Source organism: Solanum lycopersicum, chromosome 12 (assembly GCF_036512215.1).
Source record: "Solanum lycopersicum chromosome 12, SLM_r2.1".
NCBI classification, from domain to species: Eukaryota; Viridiplantae; Streptophyta; class Magnoliopsida; order Solanales; family Solanaceae; genus Solanum; species Solanum lycopersicum.
In genome coordinates this window covers 56,251,565-56,273,269 of record NC_090811.1, presented here as the reverse complement: position 1 = coordinate 56,273,269, position 21,705 = coordinate 56,251,565, and the positions used below count along the sequence as shown (strand labels likewise).

Here is a 21,705-nt window from a genome sequence, read left to right as displayed (position 1 = left end):
TCTTTAAAAAAGATGAAGAGAAGAAGAAGAAGACAAATTTTGACTTTTGAAATTTTGCTAAAACCCTTCGTGAGCAAGAAGAAGATGTTAAGAGACAGATGAGAATTTCAAAAAGAAGTAATGGTTTTTAAAGAAAGAGAAAAAGGTGCCAGGTCCGTGATTGGATACGTCGTTTGAGAGAGAAACGATGGGACTGATCGGTCAGAGTAACCGATGGCTGACACATGGCATTATCAACGGTCATATTTTTCAGTTTCAATTTAATGTATAAATGCTAACCTAAAAAGGCACCAGGTACGATAGCACAGTTAATCTTCATTCCTCAGATGTTCTAATTGCTTCCCTTGCTAATCAGGTCCTTACTGAGAGTATACGTATAGAAGGTACAAAAAGAATCTTTTTCAGATATTTAAAATTCACACAAAGGATACCTGCACTGCAATTTTAACCATCAAGGGAGTTCAACTGTTGGAAGCTAATTGCATCACTTGGAGATCAACATCCCCAACTGCAACCGATTTCTCTCAAATTGATCCTTGTTGAGAGCTTTGGTGAAGATATCTGCAATTTGCTCTGCTGTTGGACAATATATGAGCACAATATTTCCCTTCTCAACATTATATCTCAAAAAGTGATGTCTAACACAAATATGTTTTGTTCTCTTATGGTGGACTTGATTCTTTCCCATACTAACAACACTAGTATTGTCACACATAAGAGGAATAGCTTTGATGTGAATTCCAAAATCTTCCAAGTGTTGCCTGATCCACAGAAACTGAGAGCAACATGCTGCAGCAGCAACATATTCAGCTTCAGCAGTTGAAAGAGACATAGAGTTCTACTTCGTGGCACCCCAGGAAATAAGTGATGATCCAAGGAAATGAGCCATTCTGGAGGTACTCTTCCTGTCTACTTGATAAGTAGCAAAATCAGCATCTGCAAAGCCAACCAGGTCAAAAGTATCTCCTGTAGGATAAAAGAGAACCAGGTTCCCTGTTTTCTTCAAGTATCTGAGAATACGTTTTGCAGCCTTCAAGTGTAAATCACGAGGACATGCTTGAAACCTGGCACATATTCCAACACTATACACAATATAGGGCCTACTAGTAGTAAGATATAACTAGGATCCAATGATTCCCCTGTACATTGGCTTATTCACAAGAGGATCAGATTCTTCTACTATCATCTTGGAATTTGTTCCCATAGGAGTATCAATAGGTTTAGAATCAAACATATTGAATTTCTTCAACAGCTCCTTAATGTAGTTCTCCTGACATATTGAAATCCCATTTGATGATTGCTTGATTTGCAAACCCAGGAAGAATGTTAATTCACCCATCATGCTCATTTCAAACTCCTTTCCCATCAGTGATGAGAATTCTTCACAAAAACATTCTGAAGTAGCTCCAAAAATTATGTCATCCACATACACTTGAATGATAAGCCATTCTTGTTTTCTTATTAATAAGAACAGAGTATTGTCTATCTTGCCTCTTTTGAAACCATTCTTCAGCAGAAACTTTGACTGCCTTTCATACCATGCTCTTGGAGCTTGCTTCAGACCATATAGTGCCTTATTCAATCTGAACACATGATTTGGTTGCTCTGCATCTTCAAAACTAGGCGGTTGCTTCACAAAGACCTCTTCTTTGACATCTCCATTCAAAAATGCACTCTTCACATCCATTTGTTACAGCTTGAACCCCATGAATGCAGACAAATCTATTAAAATTCTAATAGCTTCCATTCTGGCAACAGGTGCAAAAGTCTCATCATAGTCAATTCCTTCTTCTTTATTGTATCCTTGCACCACCAACCTGGATTTATTTCTAGTAATCACTCCATTTTCATCAAGCTTGTTTATGAAAACCGACCTAGTTCCAATTACTTTTCTGCCTTCAGGTCGAGGAACCAGGTACCATACGTTACTTCTTTCAAACTAATGGAGTTCTTCTTGCATAGAATTGATCCAGTCTGCATCACCCAATGCTTATTTAACATTCATGGGCTCAATAGATGATATGAATGCTGAGAATGCAACTAGATTTCTTGTTTTTGATCTAGTATGAATTCCAGAATTCAAAGGAGAAATGAGATTATAAACAGGATGTAATGAACTATGCTTCCATCCTGACCTTGGAGAAGACTAACTTGCCTGATCTACATGTTCTTCTTCATCAAGAGTGACATCATTTTCTAAGGAGTCTGATGTATTCTGGCTGGAATTTTTAGTAGTACCAGGCACCATATAATCCATTTCACCCTCAGCAGCCTCTTTAGGTAGACTATGATTCTGATCATCACAGTCATTGTTCAGTTGTTGATCTGCATCAGCTTCACCTCCTTCAGACTTCTTTGATTTGAGCATTTTCATCACATCTTCATCATCATTTGATCCATCATTCTTCAAGCTTCCATCTTCATCAAATACAACATGAATGCTTTCTTCAATGCATTGAGTTCGTTTGTTGAATATTCTGTAAGCCTTACTGGATGAAAAATATCCAAAAAACACTCCTTCATCACTTGTAGGATCAAATTTTCCCAGATCATCGTTTCCATTATTCAGCACAAAACATCGGCATCCAAATGCTCTATGATAGCTAAAATTGGCTTTCTGTTGTTGAGCAGCTCATACGGAGTCTCGTTCAAAATAACTCTTATTAGACATCAATTGGTAACATGACATGCTGTGTTAACTGCTTCAGCACAGAAACTTTGAGGAAGATTTGATTCAATAATCATAGTTCTAGAAATGTTCACCAAGGTTCTGTTCTTTCTTTCCACTACTTTATTTTGTTGAAGAGTTCTTGGAGCAGATAAATTATGACTCGTACCATTTTCCATGCAGAATCTATCCAATGTTGAGTTCTCAAACTCTGTGCCATTTTCAGATCGAATACTGCAAAATAACTTGATTCAATTTGGTTTGAATCATTTTGAAGAATACCACCAAATCTTCAGTTGTGTATGCCTTTGATCTCGAGAATCTCGTCCAGGTGTATCTTGAGTAATCATTAACAATCACCGAAATGTACTTCTTTCCATTTATGCTTTGAACCTTTAAGGGTCCAAACACGTCTATGTGAATCAGCTCTAGGGTTCTTGATGATATTACCTGATTTTTGGGCTTAAAGGATGACCTGATTTGTTTCCATTAACAAAAGCTTCACATATTTTATTTTCATCAAACTTCAGCTCTGGCAGACCTCGGACCAGGTCCTTAGAAATCAACTTCTTCAATAGAGATGAGCTCACATGCCCCAGCCTACGATACCAAAGATCAGCATTCTCATTCTGAGCACTAAGACATGTTAGGTCATATCCATGAGACGTTTCTATGTTTGCCACATACATATTTTTACTTCTGGGTGCAGTGAGAATTACTTTGTTTGTAGTTAGACTCACCACGGTGCATTTCTCAGAAGTAAACTTGACATCATTTCCTTTGTAACAGATTTGTGACACACGCAACAAGCTGTACTTCAACCCATCTACATGATACACATTGTCAATTGAATCTTCAAGAGATCTTCCTACTTTTCCAACTCCCAAAATGTATCCCTTCTTACCATCGCCAAAAGAGACACCTCCTCCTTGGAGTGTCTTGAGTGAGAGGAAGTTCTTTACATCACAAGTCATATGCTTAGAGCAACCACTGTCCATATACAAACATTTACTGCTGCTCCTCTCACTCACCTACACCAAGAATCACTTGTTTAGCTTGGGAACCCATTTCAGCTTGAGTTCGCAGTAGGCAGACAAAGGAGTGATTAGGTTGTGTTTAGTCCAATATGGTAGATTTTGAAGCTTTCTAACAAAGGACATAGGAGCAGGGACAGATTTTTTCTTTGAAAATCTGTGAGTTGAAGCATGCTTTGGAGGACCAGGTCTCTCTTTTGGTACATTTTGCCTTTCAGCATAATTAGAGAGCATTTTACTGCAGTTTCTCCAGCTAGAACACTCACCCTTCAGATGTCCATTCTTACCACAGTGAAGACATAGCAAATTGTCACATACAAACACATACTTACTGTGAGGATTATAAAGGGGAGTAATGTTCAGACTTCCTAGTCCTTTCTTATTGAAATTACTCTGATTTGTTGCATTTGTCAGTAACTTTGAGGATTTTGTCCACTTAAGGGATATTTCAAGTTGTTCCTTAAGTTTGAAAATATCATGTTCTAATTTGTTAATCTTTTCAAGTGACAGACCAAGTTTTTCCTCAGATTTTTTCAATTTCTCTTGAATTTCAGCTTGCAACCCATTAGACATTCCATTCAATTTTTAGCTTCTTCAGTACTTTGGTTCAACTGGTTCTTAAGTTCAGAGTTATTTGACTCTAGAGACACCATTCTTGACATTTTCTCTTCAAGTTTAACTTTGTTTTCAGTCAAACTGTCAAATTCAGCATTCATAGTGTCTGTTTCAGATGTTAACTCTATCACAGAACCAATCATGACTTTTGCCAAAGTTCTCATTTTTTTAAGAGAATATTTATCCAAGTAATTTTTCATATCTATAAGAGTTACCTGATTGTCCTATTCTTCATCTTGTGTGTGGGCAATGAGAGCAAACATTTCATTGAAGACAGTTTCCTCCTTATGTACAGCAACTATGGACACATCTTTTGGCTTATCAGGGTATTCTGATTCACTTGAGGAATCACCCCATGCTGCAAGAGCCTTTTTGACAACCAAGTCTGCAGCAGCTTTTCTATATCTCTTGCCAAGTACCAGGTCCCTTCTATTCTCTTTGTCACTTCTTGGTTTGTGATGTTCCTTGTTTTCATTTTTGAGCAAAGGACACTCTCTGATGAAGTTCCCAGCTTTGCCACACTTGTAGCAAGTATCACCTTGAGCAAAATTTCGAGTACCATTGTTCCTCTTTTATAAACTTTGTTTTTCCTCACAATTTTTTGAAATCTACTGATGAGATATTCCATATCATCATCATCACTTGAATCTTCATCTGATTTATACTTCAACATCAATGACTTGTCCTTCTTGGCATCCTTCTTTGACAAATTATAGTTTCGATTCATCTCATGTGTTTTCAGATTACCAATCAAAGCATCCATAGTCAGCACCTTCAAGTCCTTGGCTTCTATAATTGCATCAACTTTGCTCTCCCAAGAATTGGGAAGAATTCGAAGCACTTTTCTGACTTGTTTGGTCATGCTTATAGGTTCACCCAGACTTCGTAGCTCATTTGTAATGGAAGAAAACTTGGTGAACATGTCATGTATTTTTTCTCCTTCCTTCATTTTGAAGTTCTCATACCGTGAGGTAAGCATGTCAATCTTAGATTCTTTGACTTGTTCAGTTCCTTCATGTGTAGTCTTCAAGCAGTCCCAAATTTCCTTAGCAGACTCACAGGCTGACACTCTACTGTACTCATCAGGTCCTATCCCACAGACCAGAAGAGTTTTAGCTTTGATACCTTTTTCAATCTTTTTCCTGTCAGCTTCGTCATATTTCTTCCTAGGCTTTGGAACAAGAATAGTCTTCTCTCAATCCTTTCCTTCCATAGTCGGAAAAAATGGTCCATCCAGTACAATATCCCATAGCTCACTATCTTCAGCCATGAGGTAATCATGCATTCTAACTTTCCACCAATTGTAAAAATGTCCATTGAAGCGAGGAGGTCTGCGTGACGACTAAACTTCTTCGAGGTTAAGTGGAGCTGCCATTCTAAAGCAAATATCACTTCGTTGGTGTTAACCAAATAGATAGTGTCTGCTCTGATACCCCTTGATAGCATATATGTCTTCACTAAACAAGTAATGGACCAGGTCCCTTACTAAACTAATGAATAAAACAAATAGTTAAATATAGTAAAATCAACACAATGATTTTACGTGGAAACCTCCTTGCTTAAGGGAGTAAAAACACGATATGTCTCACAGGATTTTCAATCGTTTTCACTAATTTTCAAAACCAAAAGTAAAACACGATTACACCAAATGTAAGAAAGAGTTATCAATCTTACAGTTAAGCAATAGTACTCTATTGCTTAACAAGCCTAAGTAGAAAATAATCTACCCACTAAGCTATCCCACCTGGACAACCTAGACTTCTAACACAACACACCATTTCCTTTATAGATTCAGGAATGGTTTACAATTTAACAACAAGAGAATGTATTCCTAAACAACTAGACGAAAAGGTCCAGAGATTTATGTTGTTCTTGAAATAATTCTGCCTTTGCTTTGTAGTAGCCTTTGAAAGAGTTCTTGAAAAGTATTTATCACGTTGCAAAAACTAATCAAAATTTTTAGGAAAGTGCCTTTTATATAGGCAAGTCACTTTCCTAAACTTCTTTGCCATTGGCTGGAAGAGTCACACTCTCTGATGCCATCGGGAAGTGTGCACCTACTTTCTGTACCGTCTCCAGCTGGCAATTAACTAGCTCCTCATCATGAAAGTCTGGTACCTCTACTAGGTCCCTGAGTTTGTTTCATCTGCAATACTAAAGCAAGAACCCTGCAATACTCAATTAAGAAACTGGTACATTTACAAGGTCCCCAAGTTTTTCAAATCATCAAAACTACAAATAATATTCTTGTAACTCTTCTATACAAAACTCTGAAAAGAATCTAGCATCTCCACTACATGTATCAGAATTAACACCTCGATGACTCATAAATTCGTGTTGATCATGATGATGATCCTGTGTCATCAAGGAATCTAATGGCTCTGGATCATTTTGTTCTGGTAATAAGTTTTATGCACTACCTTGGGTTATCAAGAAATAACTTGGCTCAACAAAACTTTGTTGTGGAAAAACCTATCTCCACATTTTTTGTTAGTTTTGACACCTTGATGACTCATAAGCTTGATCATAATGCTTTTCCTTAATAATCAAGGCATCCATTGTCTCAATATCATTTTGTTGTGGAAATTACTCATGTGTATTACTTGTATTAATATTAACACCTTGATGCATCATCAGTTGATGTTGATCAAAAGGTTTATCCCGAATGAATGCACTCAATTGTGAAAATAACTCATCTAATCTACATATGTCAGTATGACCACCTTGATGAGTCACGTATTGATGTTGATTCAAGGCATTGGTATGATATACGTCATTCTGTTGTGGAAACTACTCATCTGCACTGTACTAATGTTAACATCTTGATGACTCAAAAATTGATGTTGGTTATGCTGCCAATCTTGAGCCATCTTTAAATCATATGGCTCTACAACACTTTGTTTTATTAACACTTTGATGATTCAGAAACTGATAATGATTATAATTCATCAAGAAATCTCTTGTCTTTACAACACTCGATTGTGCAAACAACTTATCCCCACCATCTGTATCAGTATTCACATGTTGATGACTCTTAAAATTATGTTGATGTTGAATATTCAAGGAATCGCTTGGTTTTAAAAGATTCCATTTTCTGAACAACTATCTTCACCATTTTACTAATATTCATTTACAAGATTCCATTTTCTGAACAACTATCTTCACCATTTGTACTAATATTCACACCATCAGAAGGTTGTGCTACAGATTCATACATACCACTTCTCAGATAGTTCACTTTGTGAAAATATACCGGATATGTTATGTTTTTGTTGATTACCTGTAAATTGTTGTCGACGAAAATGACCGTCCATATGTAACAAATAAGGATTTATAAACAAAAACTACATGACAGAAGTAAAAGGATTTTATATGAGGGGATGCGGGAAGTAAAATAATAATTGATGTGAAAAGTGAATATAAAGTATGAATTTGTATGGAAAAGTTGTTTCAAGATTTGAAAGAGATAAAGGAAAGATTAGCATATTGTAAATTATTTTCCATAGTTGTTTCATATTATGGATCATATTTGACAAAATACAATGTTAATTAGTAAGAATTTTAATTAGTCTTGTTGTATTTGTACTTTCTAGTTGAGATACATATTTGTTCTTATTACGTCATGTTGACTAAAAATATGTGTACGGGGTGAGTCAACGACCACTTGTTCATTCCTTTAAATGTTTTTTGGATAGTACTTTTATATTAACTATGTGTACTACTAAGCAGCTACAATATAAAAGTACATATAAGACATAATAATCCCCCTAGAATTTTCACAAAGTTATTCTTTATACCTTTAGATTATCTAAATGTCACATTATCCCCAGAGTTTAGTTTTATTTATTATTTACACTTCTAATCTATACGAGGGTTCTATTACCCACCAAAGTTAATTATTCCATATAATTAAACCCCTGAATTATTTTTGTCCAATTTTTTTTGTTGTCTAATTTTAGTTTTGCTCCAGTTTTATATACCTAATATATTAAAGGAACTTGTACAAAGTATCAATAGCTTTACTAGTGCATGACAATTTCGTAAATAAAGAAAACATGTGCAAATTGTCAATAATATTTGTATACTAAAATGATTCATGTAGTTTTATAAATACGATAATGAGTGCAAAAGTGTACTTAATAGAGTAAACAGAACAAGAAGTGCATTTTTGACAATTATTTTAAGCGGGTAGTAGGATTCTCAGATAGTTTAGGGTTATAAATAATATTAAAAAATTAAGTAAACAAAACATAGGACCAACAATATTTATATACTTATTAATTGTTAGATTCGAAAACAAACTTAATTTGAGACTGTTGTGACAAAATATTAATTATTACCTTAAACAATAGTTTTGTAAAAGGGTTTAGAATGTGGGTCAAAGGAACTAGCTTAGAAGCCCAAAATGTTGTGTGCGATTTACCGTATTAGGACATTATAAAACATCGACGAACCAGTGTCCCACCGACAGACTTTGGATGGTGACGTTGGTCTTTGCACTATGTTCGATAAAAAAAAGAGATGATAGAGAATCCGTTGAGAAGTTTACCTGTATTCAAGGTATCTATTCTTACTACAATACTTTTTTTAACTGTATCGCACTATGTATCATTTGATAACCCTCAAAATCTTCCATCTATCTACTATTATCTAAAAATAATCAAGTTAATAATGACTGGACGAAACCAAGAAATAACCCCTCACGTGCGAAATTATAGAAGATCCGCTTTAAGATCAAACAAATCGACCCACTTACTTCTATTATGTCAATATTAATCACTACTGTTGGAATTATGGTTGAGAAACTTGTGCATTTTAAAGTTCAACAAGCCCCAAAGAAGGAATAACCGATTTTAACGATTTTCGTGCTCTATAGTCCATATATTTTTGGACATACAAGAGTTTAGAATTATTTACTCTGAAATATTTCAGGCGTCCATTAAAACCTAATTGATGGCGTCAGTTCGTCTCAAGGGGAAAAGAAGTTCAAACGAGCCCCAAGCTACGAAAATACATATTCTATTGATTTTCATGTTCTATAGTCCATTAATCTTTTGTGATAGGATAGCGAGATTTTTTATTCCAAAATTATTTATGAACGTTGGTAACAACCTTAATAATGGAATTAGTTTGTTCTAAGGGGAAAACATGAGCATTTTCACGTTCGAACGAGGCATAATGCAGAAAAAATAACATTTTACCTATTTTCGTGTGCTATAGTCAATGGATTTTTGGTAATACAAGATTCAAGATTTTTTTTCAAAATTTTTTCAAGGACGTCTGTTATTAACTTTTTGATAACTTCATTTTGCTCGAGGGAAAAACAAATGAAATTTAAAGTTCAAATATGTCGTAAAGAAGGAAGAGTCATATTTTACCGATTTTTGTGTTTTATTTCATAGAGTTTTGGGGAAAGCATTCCAGAATTTTTTTATTATAACTTTTTACGGACATGTATTACGCTCTTATTGATGGTGTTAGTTGTTCGCGAGCAACAAACAAGCACATTTTAAAATTCAAACAATGCCCAAAGTTTGAAAAACCAAATTTTATCAATTTTCATGTTAATAGTCCATAAATGTTTGGTCATAAAGGATTAGGAATTTTTTGCCTATCTTTTTTATCGATGTCCATAAGTACCTTATTAATGGTGTCACTTGGTTCCGAGAAAAAAAAGTGTATTTTAATGTTCAAACGAGCTCCAAAGTAGATAATACTAGATTTTAATGATTTTTGTTTACTATACTCCATGGATATTTAGCATGAAGGATTTGGAAATTTTTTTTGCTAAATTTTTTTCATGAACGTTCATTACAAATAAATCAATAGTGCAGTGTATCCTGAGAGGACAACCAGCACATTTTCAATTTAAAACGAGCCCCAAAGCCCGAAAAATAAGATTTTACAATTTTCGTGTGTTATTGTCCATGTATTATTATGATACATTTACAAAGAAAAATTGTTGAAATTTTTTACGTACATCCGTTACGACCTTTTTAATAGTGTCAGTAGGTCCTTAGGAAAACGACCACATTTTCAAGATCAAACAAGCCTTAAAGTAGGAAAATAAATTTTATCGATTTTTGTGTAATATAGTCCATGGATTTTTGGTGATAGGATTTTGAATTTTTTTTGCTGAAACTTTTCATGGATTTATATTATGAGGTTATTAATGGTGTCACATCGTCCTAATAGAAAAAAGGCACAATTTCAAGATCAAAGGAGCCTCTAAGAAGGAAAACCTAAATATTATCGATTTTCATATGCTAGTCCATGGATTTTTTGTGATAGGATTCCTTAATTTGTTTTGCAAAATTTATAAATGGACGCCCTTTACGACCTTGTTAATGGTGTCAATTTGTCTCAAGGATAAAACGAATGTATTTTCAAGTTCAAAAGATCTCCAAAGTATGAATAACTAGATTTTAGCGATTTTCATATGCGTCAATAAATTAATGGTGATATAGGATTCCAAAAAAATTTCCCCAAAGTTTTTCAAGGATTTATATAACGACCTTATTAATGGCGTTACTTGTTTCCAATGGGCAAACGAGCATTTCCATGTTCAAACAAGCTCCTTCGAGGAAAAACAAGTTTTTACAGATTTTCGTGTGTTATATTCCATGGATTTTTGATGATATACAATTCTAGAATTATTTCTACCAAAATTTTTCATTGACGCCCATTACATCCTAATTTATAGCGCAATTTATCGCGAGTGACAAACATGCACATTTTCAAGTTTAAACAAGTCCAAAAGCGGGAAAATCCATATTTTACCAATTTTTATCCATGTATTTTTTATGATAAGATTACCAAAAAAAATTTGCCCAAACTTTTTATTGACACCCGATACGACCTTAATAATTTCTTCGGTTGGTCTTGAGGGAAAAACGAACGGGTGCATTTTCACGTTCAAACAGGTCGCAATGCAGGAAAACTAGATTTTACTTTTAATTTTTGCAAAGTCCATGGATTTTTTTAATAAAAATTCAGTAATTATTATTGTCGTAGGTTTTTACGCGTGTTTGTTACATCCTTAATAATGCCATCAGTTGGTCCTTAGAAAAACATATGCATTTTCAAGTTCAAATCAAGCTCCAATAAAAGAAAAAATAACATTTTACTAATTTTCATGCGCAGTTATTTCGGTAAACCGATGTATGAGCTGAGGCTCCCATGCCATGTGGAGCCTCCTAAAAAGTAAGGGCTCATATGGAGCCATCGGCAACAGAGTAAAAGGCAAGTAAAAATCACATAAGAAGAGGGGGAGATACATTCATGAAAAGCGAGAAGCTTACTTATGCTTGCGGTTAAGAACAAATCTTAGTCTATATCGTGAGTTTATATGTTACAAATGGAGAAATCCCCTTTCCAAAATATTAACATAGGTCAATCTCAATGCAGGATAAGAAAATGTCGTTGAATCATTTTTTTGTCATATGTCTTATAAGGGAAATTGAACCTCCTATGCTACTGGCAGGAAAATGTATAATGTACTTATTTGATTCAACATCTTCTTAGGAGTAGATTTTTGCTTACCCCTCTACTTACTATGAAGTTGTTAAATGCCCTTTTTTTCTTATTAGTCAGATAGGTTTTGAACCCTTTCCCCTTTTAATAAGTTGATGGATTTTTAAATTTTTTGTTGAAATTTTTTATGTACGTCTGTTATGACCTTATAAACGGTATCACTTGATCAAAAGGGGAAAACAATCGAATTTTTAAGTTCAAATGATCCCTAAAGTAGAAAAAACCAGATTTTACTGATTTTCTTGTGCTATAGTCAATGAATTTAAGGTGATAGGATTCCCAAAAAAAATTTGCCAAATTTCTTTATGGACGTTTGTGATGAAATTATTAAATGACGTGAATTGGTTATGAGGAGAAATCCATGCGTTTTCAATTGCAAACGAACCCCGAAGTAAGAAAAACCAAATTTTACCAAATTTTTTATGCTTATAATTAATGAATTTTTGTTGATACAAGATTTGTGAATTATTTTTGCCAAACATTTCTATAGACGTCTTGTACGACCATGAGGGCGTCCATTATAACATAATATATGGCTGCAATTGGTCACGAGGGACAAATGTGCACATTTTTAAATTCAAATGAGCCCTAAAGCAGAAAAACATAGATTGTACTAATTTTCATGTGCTATAATCTATGGATTTGTGGTGATAGAATTCAATAATTTTCTTATTGAGATTTTTCATTGACGTACTTTACGACCTTATTAGAAACTTCAGTTAGTATTGAGGGAAAAATGAGTGCATTTTCAAGTTTAAACGAGCCCTAAAGCCAAATATCCAGATTTTATCAATTTTCATGTGCTGCCATTAATTTTTGGTGATACTGGATTCCATATTTTCTTTGATAAATTTTTTTATGTACATCCGTTATAACCTTATTAATGACTTTAATTCGTCTCGAGGGGAAAAGAGACACATTTTAATGTCCAAATAAGCTCTAAACCACGAAAACAAGATTTTACCAATTTTAGTGTGCTATATAATACATGGATATTCAGTGATACAGGATTTCAATCTTTTACTTACTAAAATTATTCATGGATGTCTATTACAATTTGACTGATGGATTCAGTTTGTCTGGAGGAGCAAACAGGCGATTTAAAGGCTCAAACAAACTTCAAAGTAGGAAAAACTGGATTTGACCCATTTCCGTGATCTATTGTCCATGGATTTTTGGAAATAAGATTCCAAAATTATTTTGTCAAAAGTTTCATGGACGTTTTTTTACATAATCACTGGCATCAATTAATCCCGTAGAGACAACAATTGCATTTTCAAGTTCAAATGAGCCACAAAACAAGAAAAATTAGATTTTGTTGATTTTCGAGTGCTATAGTCCGTTGATTTTTTGTTATAGGATTCCAAAACTTTTAATTGCCGAAATATTTCATGAACCTCCGCTACAAACTTATTAATGGCTGCAGTTGGCTCAAGGGTGAAATGATCGCATTAGTTAAAACGAGCCCCAAAGCAGGAAAACCTCAAGTTAAACAATTTTCATGTACTATCGTGCATGGATTTTTATTGAGATAGGCAGAAATTCATTTACCAAAATTTTTCATGGACATCCGTTACAACCTTATTAATGATGTTTGTTGGTTTTGATGGATAAACTAACGCATTTTAAAGTTCAACCTTGCCTAAAGCAGGGAAACCAAATTTTACCGATTTTTCTGTCCTATAGTCCATGGAAATATTTGGTGATATAATTTTTGATATTATAGTCCATGGAAATATTTGGTGATATAATTTTTGATATTTTGTTGCCAATTTTCTTGTTGACATCCAATAAAGGCTTATAAATGGCGTCATCTAGTTTCGAGGGAAAAATATGTGAATTTTTAACTTCAAACGAGATCCAAACCAGGGATAATTGAATCTTATCGATTTTCGTGTGCTATAGCTCATACATTTTTTGTGATACAATATAATTCGGAAATTTTTTTGCCGAAAATTTTCATAAACATGTAATATGACCTATTATTACTGAATCTATTATTACAAAAGTCCATGGAATATAGCTTAAGAAAATCAAAAAATCTAGTTTTCTTGCATTGGAATTTGTTTGAACTTTAAATGCACATGTTTTCCCCTCAAGACAATTTGAAGAAATTATTTATGTCGTAACAGATGTCCGTAAAAAATGTTGACTTTTTTTTTGGTAATCCTATTTTAAGCAATTGAATGTTCTATAAGGCCAATAATCTTTGGTAATATGAGATAGTTGATCTTGGCAACAGATAATTCTTGTATGTGATTTATTGGCAAAGGTAGTGTGCATGGATTCCCAAGGTTTGTGTGCCAATGTGATTGTTGCAATAGTTTATGCAAGTGTAGGTCCCACTGAAGCTAAGATAATATATCGGACAAGCTGATTTTGTCGAAACCAATTCATATAAGGGGATTGAGAGTGGTTTCATCGTTTCCTGTAAGTGAGATTGGAGGAGCATGCAACAGTTGTGCCAGCAATATTATTGAGAAGGTTATGTCCGTGCATAAGCAACGACACCGATGCCTTCAAGGTGGTGAGGTTATGGCTACTGTCAAGTTATATGGGTAATTGAAAGACAGGGTTGAATTGCACGATGACAATGTTAGTGGTTGTGATATTTGCACTAACAAAAGTGGCATTGGGTGCCAATTATGGGTGTGGCAGCAGTTAGGAATAAAGGGCAAAAAACTGGGATCATACTCGTTTGAGGTTTAATAGCCATGATACCAGAAAACAACTTATACACATAGAATTGGAATGAGAAGTATTCTGAATTATTCATAAACTGATGAAGAATAAATATAAGCGTTTATACAATAATGAGTGCTAACGTGATACAACAAATAATCATTGTTGTACAAGAAGATAAAATCACGTTATATCTCTTTTACAATGAATGTAAAAAAATTAAAAAAAGCTGGAAACTACATTCAGAAATAATATTATATTTACTGTTTGTATTTTTTATTAAATGATTCATTTAAACTTATGTACTAAATTGTCCCTTAACATGATAATAATATTTGGAGTTAATCATTACGAATTAGTAATACTTCAAATGCTTGAGCATAAGTTCTAGCCAAATCTTGTGTATTATGCCTTTCCATAATAAGTTTCATTTTGTTGGATATGTCTTCCCATAAAATCATGTAGCATTAGGTCTACATGAAAATTCTAGTTGATCTCCCTCCAATATCCAATAATCCTTGTAACTCTCCTATACTAAATTCCGAAAAGAAACTATCATTTCCACTATATGTATCAGAATTACCACCTTGATAACTCTAAATTGATCTTGATCATGATGTTGATCCTGTTTTATCCACGCATCTGATGGTTCTGTATCATTCTGTTGTGGTAATAAATCTTGTGCACTAACTTGGGTAATTGATAAATAGCTTGGCTCTAGAACACTTTGTTGCGGAAACAACCTATCTCCACCATTTGTGTTAGTTTAACACCTTGATGAGTCAAAAGCTGATATAGATCATAATGTTGTTCCTGAATCAACAACGAATAAATTAGCTCTATATCATTGTGTTGTGGAAATAACTCATGTTCATTACTTGTATTAATATTAACACCTTAATGAATCATCAGCTGATGTTGATCATAATGTTGATCTTGAATGAATGCATTCCACTGTGCAATTAACTCTTCTAAACTAGATATATCAGTATGACCACCTTGATGACTCATACATTGATGTTGATTCAAGTCATTCGTTGGATATACATCATTCAGTTGTGGAAATAACTCATGTGCACAACTTGAATTAATATTAACATCTTGATGAGTCAAAAATAGATGGTTGTTATGCAGCTAATATTGAGCCATCGTAAAATAACATGGCTCTACAACACTTTGCTGTGCAAACGACCTATCTCCGCCACCAGTATCTGTATTAACACCTTGTTTATTCATAAACTGATGTTGGTTATGATTCATCAAGGAATCATTTGGCTTTACAACAGTCCATTGTGCAAATAACTTATCTCCACCACCTATATTAGTATTCACATCTTGATTACTTTTAAATTGATGTTGATCTTGAATCATTAAGGAATCAGTTAGATGTACAAGACTCCGTTTTCCGAACAACTTACGTCCACCATTTGTATTAATATTCACACCTTCACAAGGTTGTGCTACAGATGCATACATACCTCCAGTCATATAATTCACTTGTGAAAATATACCGGGTATGTTATGTTGTTGTTGATTATCTTTAAATTGGTTTTAATGAAGATGACCCTCCATATGTTAAAAATAAGATTAACAAACCAAAAGTATTTGTGAGAAGAAAGGGGATTTTATTTGAGGGGACAGGGGAAGGAAAATAATAATCGATATGCAATGTGAATATAGAGTATGAGTTTGTATGGAAAATTAATGTATCTATGTGCTTATATGCACACATCGGTGGCGCTACCCCTTTGTACTTTGTTTCAAGATTTGAAAAAGATATATGAAAGACTATCATATTGTAAAAAAAATCCATTTTGTTTCATTTTATGAATCTTAGTTTGACCAAATACAAAGTTAATTAGTAAGAATGATTTTAAAAACCTTATAACAAATAAAAAATATCTATTAGCCGAATTTTTATTTAATTTTTTGTCTTGATAATGACATTTATGATATTGAAATTAATTTTTTATCTATATCAATAATAAAAGATAACAAATCTTTTTACTATCATTAATATTTTTCCTTTAATGTATTAGTCTTCTCCAAAAAGATATTTCAAAGTAGAAATTTATTTATTATCGTTCTTTATTAGGAAGCGGTTCTCCCAAATGGATCATGTGCAGTGTAAATTTCAATTAGTCTTGTTTGTATTTGTACTTTTTAGTTGATATCCATATTTGTTCTTATTACGTCATGTTGACCAAAGATATGTGTACGGGGTGAGTCAGACACCACTTGTTCATTCCGTTAAATGCTTTTTGGATTGTACGTACGTAGTAACTGTGGGTACTACTACGCAACTACAAAATAAAAGTAGGAATAAGACATAATAATCCCATTTGAATTTTCATAAAGTTATTCATTATACCTTTCTAATATTTAAATTTCATATTATCCCTTGGAATTTAAGTTTTATTTATATTTACAGTTCTAATCTATATGAGGGCGTTGTTACTCACTATACTTAAGTATCCATAAAATTTAAATGCCTGAATTATTCTTGTCCAATTTGCTTTGTTGTCTAATTGTAGTTTGCTCCAGTTTTATATAACAAATATGTTGAAGGAGCTTGTACAATGTATCAAATATGTTTAGGGGTATATATAATATAGAAAAATTAATTTAAAAAATAATAGGACCGACAATATTTATATGCTTATTAATTGTTTGATTGGAATCCAAACTTTATTTGGGACTATTGTGACAAAATATTTCTTATTACCTTAAAAATAATCTTGTTAAAAGGTATAGAATATGGGTCCAAGGAATTAGCTGAGAATCCCAAATTGTTGTGTGCAAATTATCTAGGTATTAGGGCATTATAAAACTTTGACGGACCGTCGTCCCACCTATAGACTGTGGATGGTGATGTTGGTGTTTTCACTAGGTCTGAGAAAACTTAAATTTTCTTGGATTTTTGAATATGAGTTACTTCAGTTTGTTAGTCTAAAGGGGCAAATTGGCGCATTTTCAAGTTCAATGAGCCCCAAAGAAAGAATAACAAGAAATTAACGATTTTCGTGCGCTATAGTACATGGATTTTTTGACATACAGGATTTTAGACTTATTTTCTCAAAAAATATTTCATAGACGTCTGTTACAACCTAATTAATGGCGTTAGTTGGTCTGAGGAGGAAAACAAGTTTAAACGAGCCTCAAAGAAAGAAAATCTAGATTTTATTGATTTTTATGTGTTATAGTCCTTGAATCTTTGGTGATGGGATTCCGAGATTTTTTATTCCTGAATTTTATCAGCAAAAATTTTCAAGGACGTCTGTTACGACCTTATTGATAACGTCAGGTTATTGCGAGGGAAAAACATATGCATATTCAAGTTCAAACAAGTCATAAAGAAGGAAAACCCATATTTTACCAAATTTGTGTTTAATTTCATAATTTTTTGGTGAAACCATTCCAAAAAAAATTCATGGAAATCAGTTACGATATTATTAATGGCGTTAGTTTGTCATGAGTGGCAAACAAGCGCGTCTTAAAACTCAAAAAATATCCAAAGCGGGAAAAAACAAAATTTACCAATTATCATGTATTATAGTCCAGAAAATTTTGATGATAAAGGATTATGAAATCTTTTAATGTTTCTTATTGATGTCCATAATGTCCTTATTAATGGTGTCACTTGGTCCCGATGGGAAAAGATATGTATTTTAATGTTCAAATGAGCTCCAGGGCAGGAAAAACTAGTTTTTACCGATTTTCGCTTGCTATATACTATATGGATTTTTTTTGTGCAGGATTACGAGAATTTTTTTGCCAAAATTTTTCATGACTGTCAATTACATCCTAATTAATGGTGTAGTTTATCCCGAGAGGACAACATGCACATTTTCAATTTAAAACGAGCCCCAAAATAGGAAAATCAGATTTTTTTCAATTTTCGTGTGTTATTATTGTCCATAGATTTTATTATGACAGAATTCGAAAAAAATTGCTGAATTTTTGCACGGATATCCGTTACGACATTATTAATGGATTAAACTGGTCACTATAGGAAACCAAGAATTTTCAAGTTCAAAAGATCTACAAAGTAGGAAAAACCATAGATTTTTGCCGATTTTCTTGTGCTATAATCAATGGATTTTTTGTGATAAAAGCTGGAATTGTTTTGGGCTAAAACTTTTCATGGAGGTATATTATGGTGTTATTAATGGAGTCACTTCATCCTAAGGGGAAAGCTGACACATTTTCAATATCAAAGAAACCCCGAAGAAAGAAAACCTAGATTTTATCAATTTTCATATGCTAATCGATGAATTTTTTGTGATTGGATTCTTGATTTTATTGCAAAATTTTTAAATGGACGTCCGTTACGACTTTATTAATGGTGTCAGTTGGTCTCGAGGATAAAACAAACGTATTTTCAAGTGTAAAAAATCCCAAAGTAGGAATAACAAGATTTTATCGACTTTCATCTGCGTCAAATTTTTGGTGACATATGATTCCAAAATTTTTTTTGCCAAAATTTTTCATGGACGTCTATAACGACCTTATTAATGGTGTCACTTGTTCCCCATAGGCAAGCGAGCGCATTTCAAAGTTCAAACGAGCTCCGACGAGGAAAAATCATAATTTATTGATTTTTGTGTTCTATATTCCATGGATTTTTTGTGATGTAGGATTTTAGAATTTTATATACCAAAATTTTTCATGGACGCCCATTACAACCTAATTTATAGAGCAGTTTATCCAAAGAGACAAACATGCATATTTTCAAGTTTAAACAAGCCCCAAAGCGGGAAAACTCATATTTTACCAATTTTCATGAGCTATAATCCATTTTTTTTTATGATAGGATTACCAAAAAAAATTCAACATTTTTTACGGACATCTGTTACGACATAAATAATTGCTTCAAATTGTCTTGAGGGGAAAACATGTGTATTTTAAACTTCAAACAAATCGCAATGCAAGAAAACTAGATTTTATTTATTTTCTTGAGCTATATTCCATGGACTTTTGTAATTATTGATTCAATAATTATATTCTATATCATTCTGTTGTGGTAATAATTCTTGTGCACTACCATGGGTCAACGATAAATAACTTGTCTCTACAACACTTTGTTGTGTAAACAACCTATCTCCACCATTTGTGTTAGTTTTAACACCTTCATGACTCATAAGCTGATGTTGATCATAATGTTGTTCCTGAATCATCAAGGCATCCATTGTCTCTATATCATTCTGTGGTGGAAATAACTCATGCAAATTAGTTGTATTAATATTAACACCTTTATGAAGCATCAGATGATGTTGATCATAAGGTTGATCTTGAATGAATGCACTCCACTACGCAAATAACTCATCTAAACTAGATATATCAGTATGACCACCTTGATGACTAATATATATTTGTTGATTGAAGTCATTGGTTGGATATACATTATTCTGTTGTGGAAATAACGCATGTGCACTATTTGAATTAATATAAACTTCTTAATGACTAAAAAATTGACGTTGGTTATGCTGCCAATATTTAACCATTGAGAAATCACATGGCTCTACAACACTTTGCTGAGCAAAAAAACCTATCTCCGCCACAAGTATCTATATTAACACCTTGATTATTCATAAACTGATGTTGGTTATGATTCATCAAGAAATCGCTTGGCTTTACAACAGTCCATTGTGCAAACAACTTATCTCCACTACTTGTGTCAGTATTAACATCTTGATGTCTCTTAAATTGATGTTGATCTTGAATCATCAAGGAATCAGTTGGTTGTACAAGACTCCATTTTCCGAACAACTTATCTCCACCATTGGTATTAATATTCACACCTTCACAAGGTTATGCTACGGATTCATACATACCACCACTCTTATAATTCACTTGTGAAAATATACCGGGTATGTTATGTTGTTGTTGATTATCTTTAAATTGTTGTTGATGAAGATTACCCTCCATATGTTACAAATAAGGATTTATAAACCAAAAATACTTGAGAGAAGAAAGGAGATTTTATATGAAGGGGTGGGGGAAGAAAAATAATAGTCGTTGTGAAATGTGAATAAAGAGTATGAATTTCTATGGCAAAGTAATGTATCTATGTGCTTATATATACACATCGGAGGCACTTTCCTTTTGTGCTTTGTTTCAAGATTTGAAAAATATATATGAAAGACTAGCATATTGTAAATTTTTTCCATATTTGTTTCATTTTGTGGATCTTAGTGTGACCAAATACAAAGTTAATTAGTAAGACTGATTTAAAAAACTTTATAACTAATAAAAAATATCCATTGACCAAATTTTTATTTAATTTTTTGTCTTAAATATGACACTTATAATATTGAAATTAATTTTTTTCTATATAAATAATTAAGGATAACATATCTTTTTACTATTATTAATATTCTTCCTTTAATAGATTCGTCATCTCCAATAAGATATCTCAAAGTGGAAATTTATGTATTATCTTTCTTTTTTAGGCAGTGGTTCTCCCGAATGGGTCCTGTGCAGTGTAAAATTTAAATTAGTATTGTTTGTATTTGTACACTCTAGTTGAGATCCATATTTGTTCTTATTACATCATTTTGACAAAAGATATGTGTACAGGGTGAGTCAGCTACCACCTGTTCATTCCTTTAAATTCTTTTTGGATAGTACGTACGTAGTAACTGTGTGTACTACTAAGCCGCTACAAGATAAAAGTAGGAATAAGGAATAATAATCTCCCTTGAATTTTCACAACGTTATTCATTATACCTTTAAATTATCTAAATGTCATATTATCCCTTTGAATTTAAGTTTTATTTATTATTTACCCTTCTAACCTATAATTTAAATCCCTCAGTTATTTTTGTCCAGTTTGTTATGTTGTGTAATTGTAGCTTTTCTCCAATTTGATATACCAAATATGTTAAAGGAACTTGTACAATGGTTTACAACTGCATCAAAATTTCATAAATAAAGAAAACTTGGGCGAATTATCATGAATATTTTTTAATACTAAAATGATTCATATAGTTTGATAATACAATATTGAGTTGACAAGTGCAATTAATAGTTCAAACACAATAAGAAGTACATTTTTGACAATTATTTTAAGAGGGTAGTCAGACCTCCAGATAGTTTAAGGGTATGTATAATATAGAAATTTAAGTTTGAAATAATAGGACCGACAATATTTATATACTTATAAATTGTGAG

General features: G+C 33.0%; 1 protein-coding gene across 1 annotated transcript; it reads right to left on the bottom strand.

Annotated features, from left to right (window-relative positions):
- Window positions 1-4,541: 4,541 nt before the first annotated feature.
- LOC138340452 (uncharacterized) lies at window positions 4,542-6,876 on the bottom strand. Its single transcript, XM_069292176.1, has 3 exons — window positions 6,821-6,876; window positions 4,930-5,483; window positions 4,542-4,855 (listed from the first exon to the last, which is right to left on the bottom strand). The coding sequence occupies exons 1-3, from the start codon at window positions 6,874-6,876 to the stop codon at window positions 4,542-4,544; spliced, it is 924 nt and encodes a 307-aa protein (XP_069148277.1).
- Between the last annotated feature and the right edge of the window lie 14,829 nt (window positions 6,877-21,705).

Coding starts and splice junctions, on each gene's coding strand:
- LOC138340452 (XM_069292176.1), bottom strand. CDS start 6,876: ATGGATGCCTTGATTATTAAGGAAAAGCATTATGATCAAGCTTATGAG. Junction 5,484..6,820: donor CAAGCTTATGAGTCATCAAG/GTGTCAAAACTA, acceptor TCCAAAGCCTAG/GAAGAAATATGACGAAGCTG. Junction 4,856..4,929: donor TGATATGGAATATCTCATCA/GTAGATTTCAAA, acceptor ATTTTGCTCAAG/GTGATACTTGCTACAAGTGT.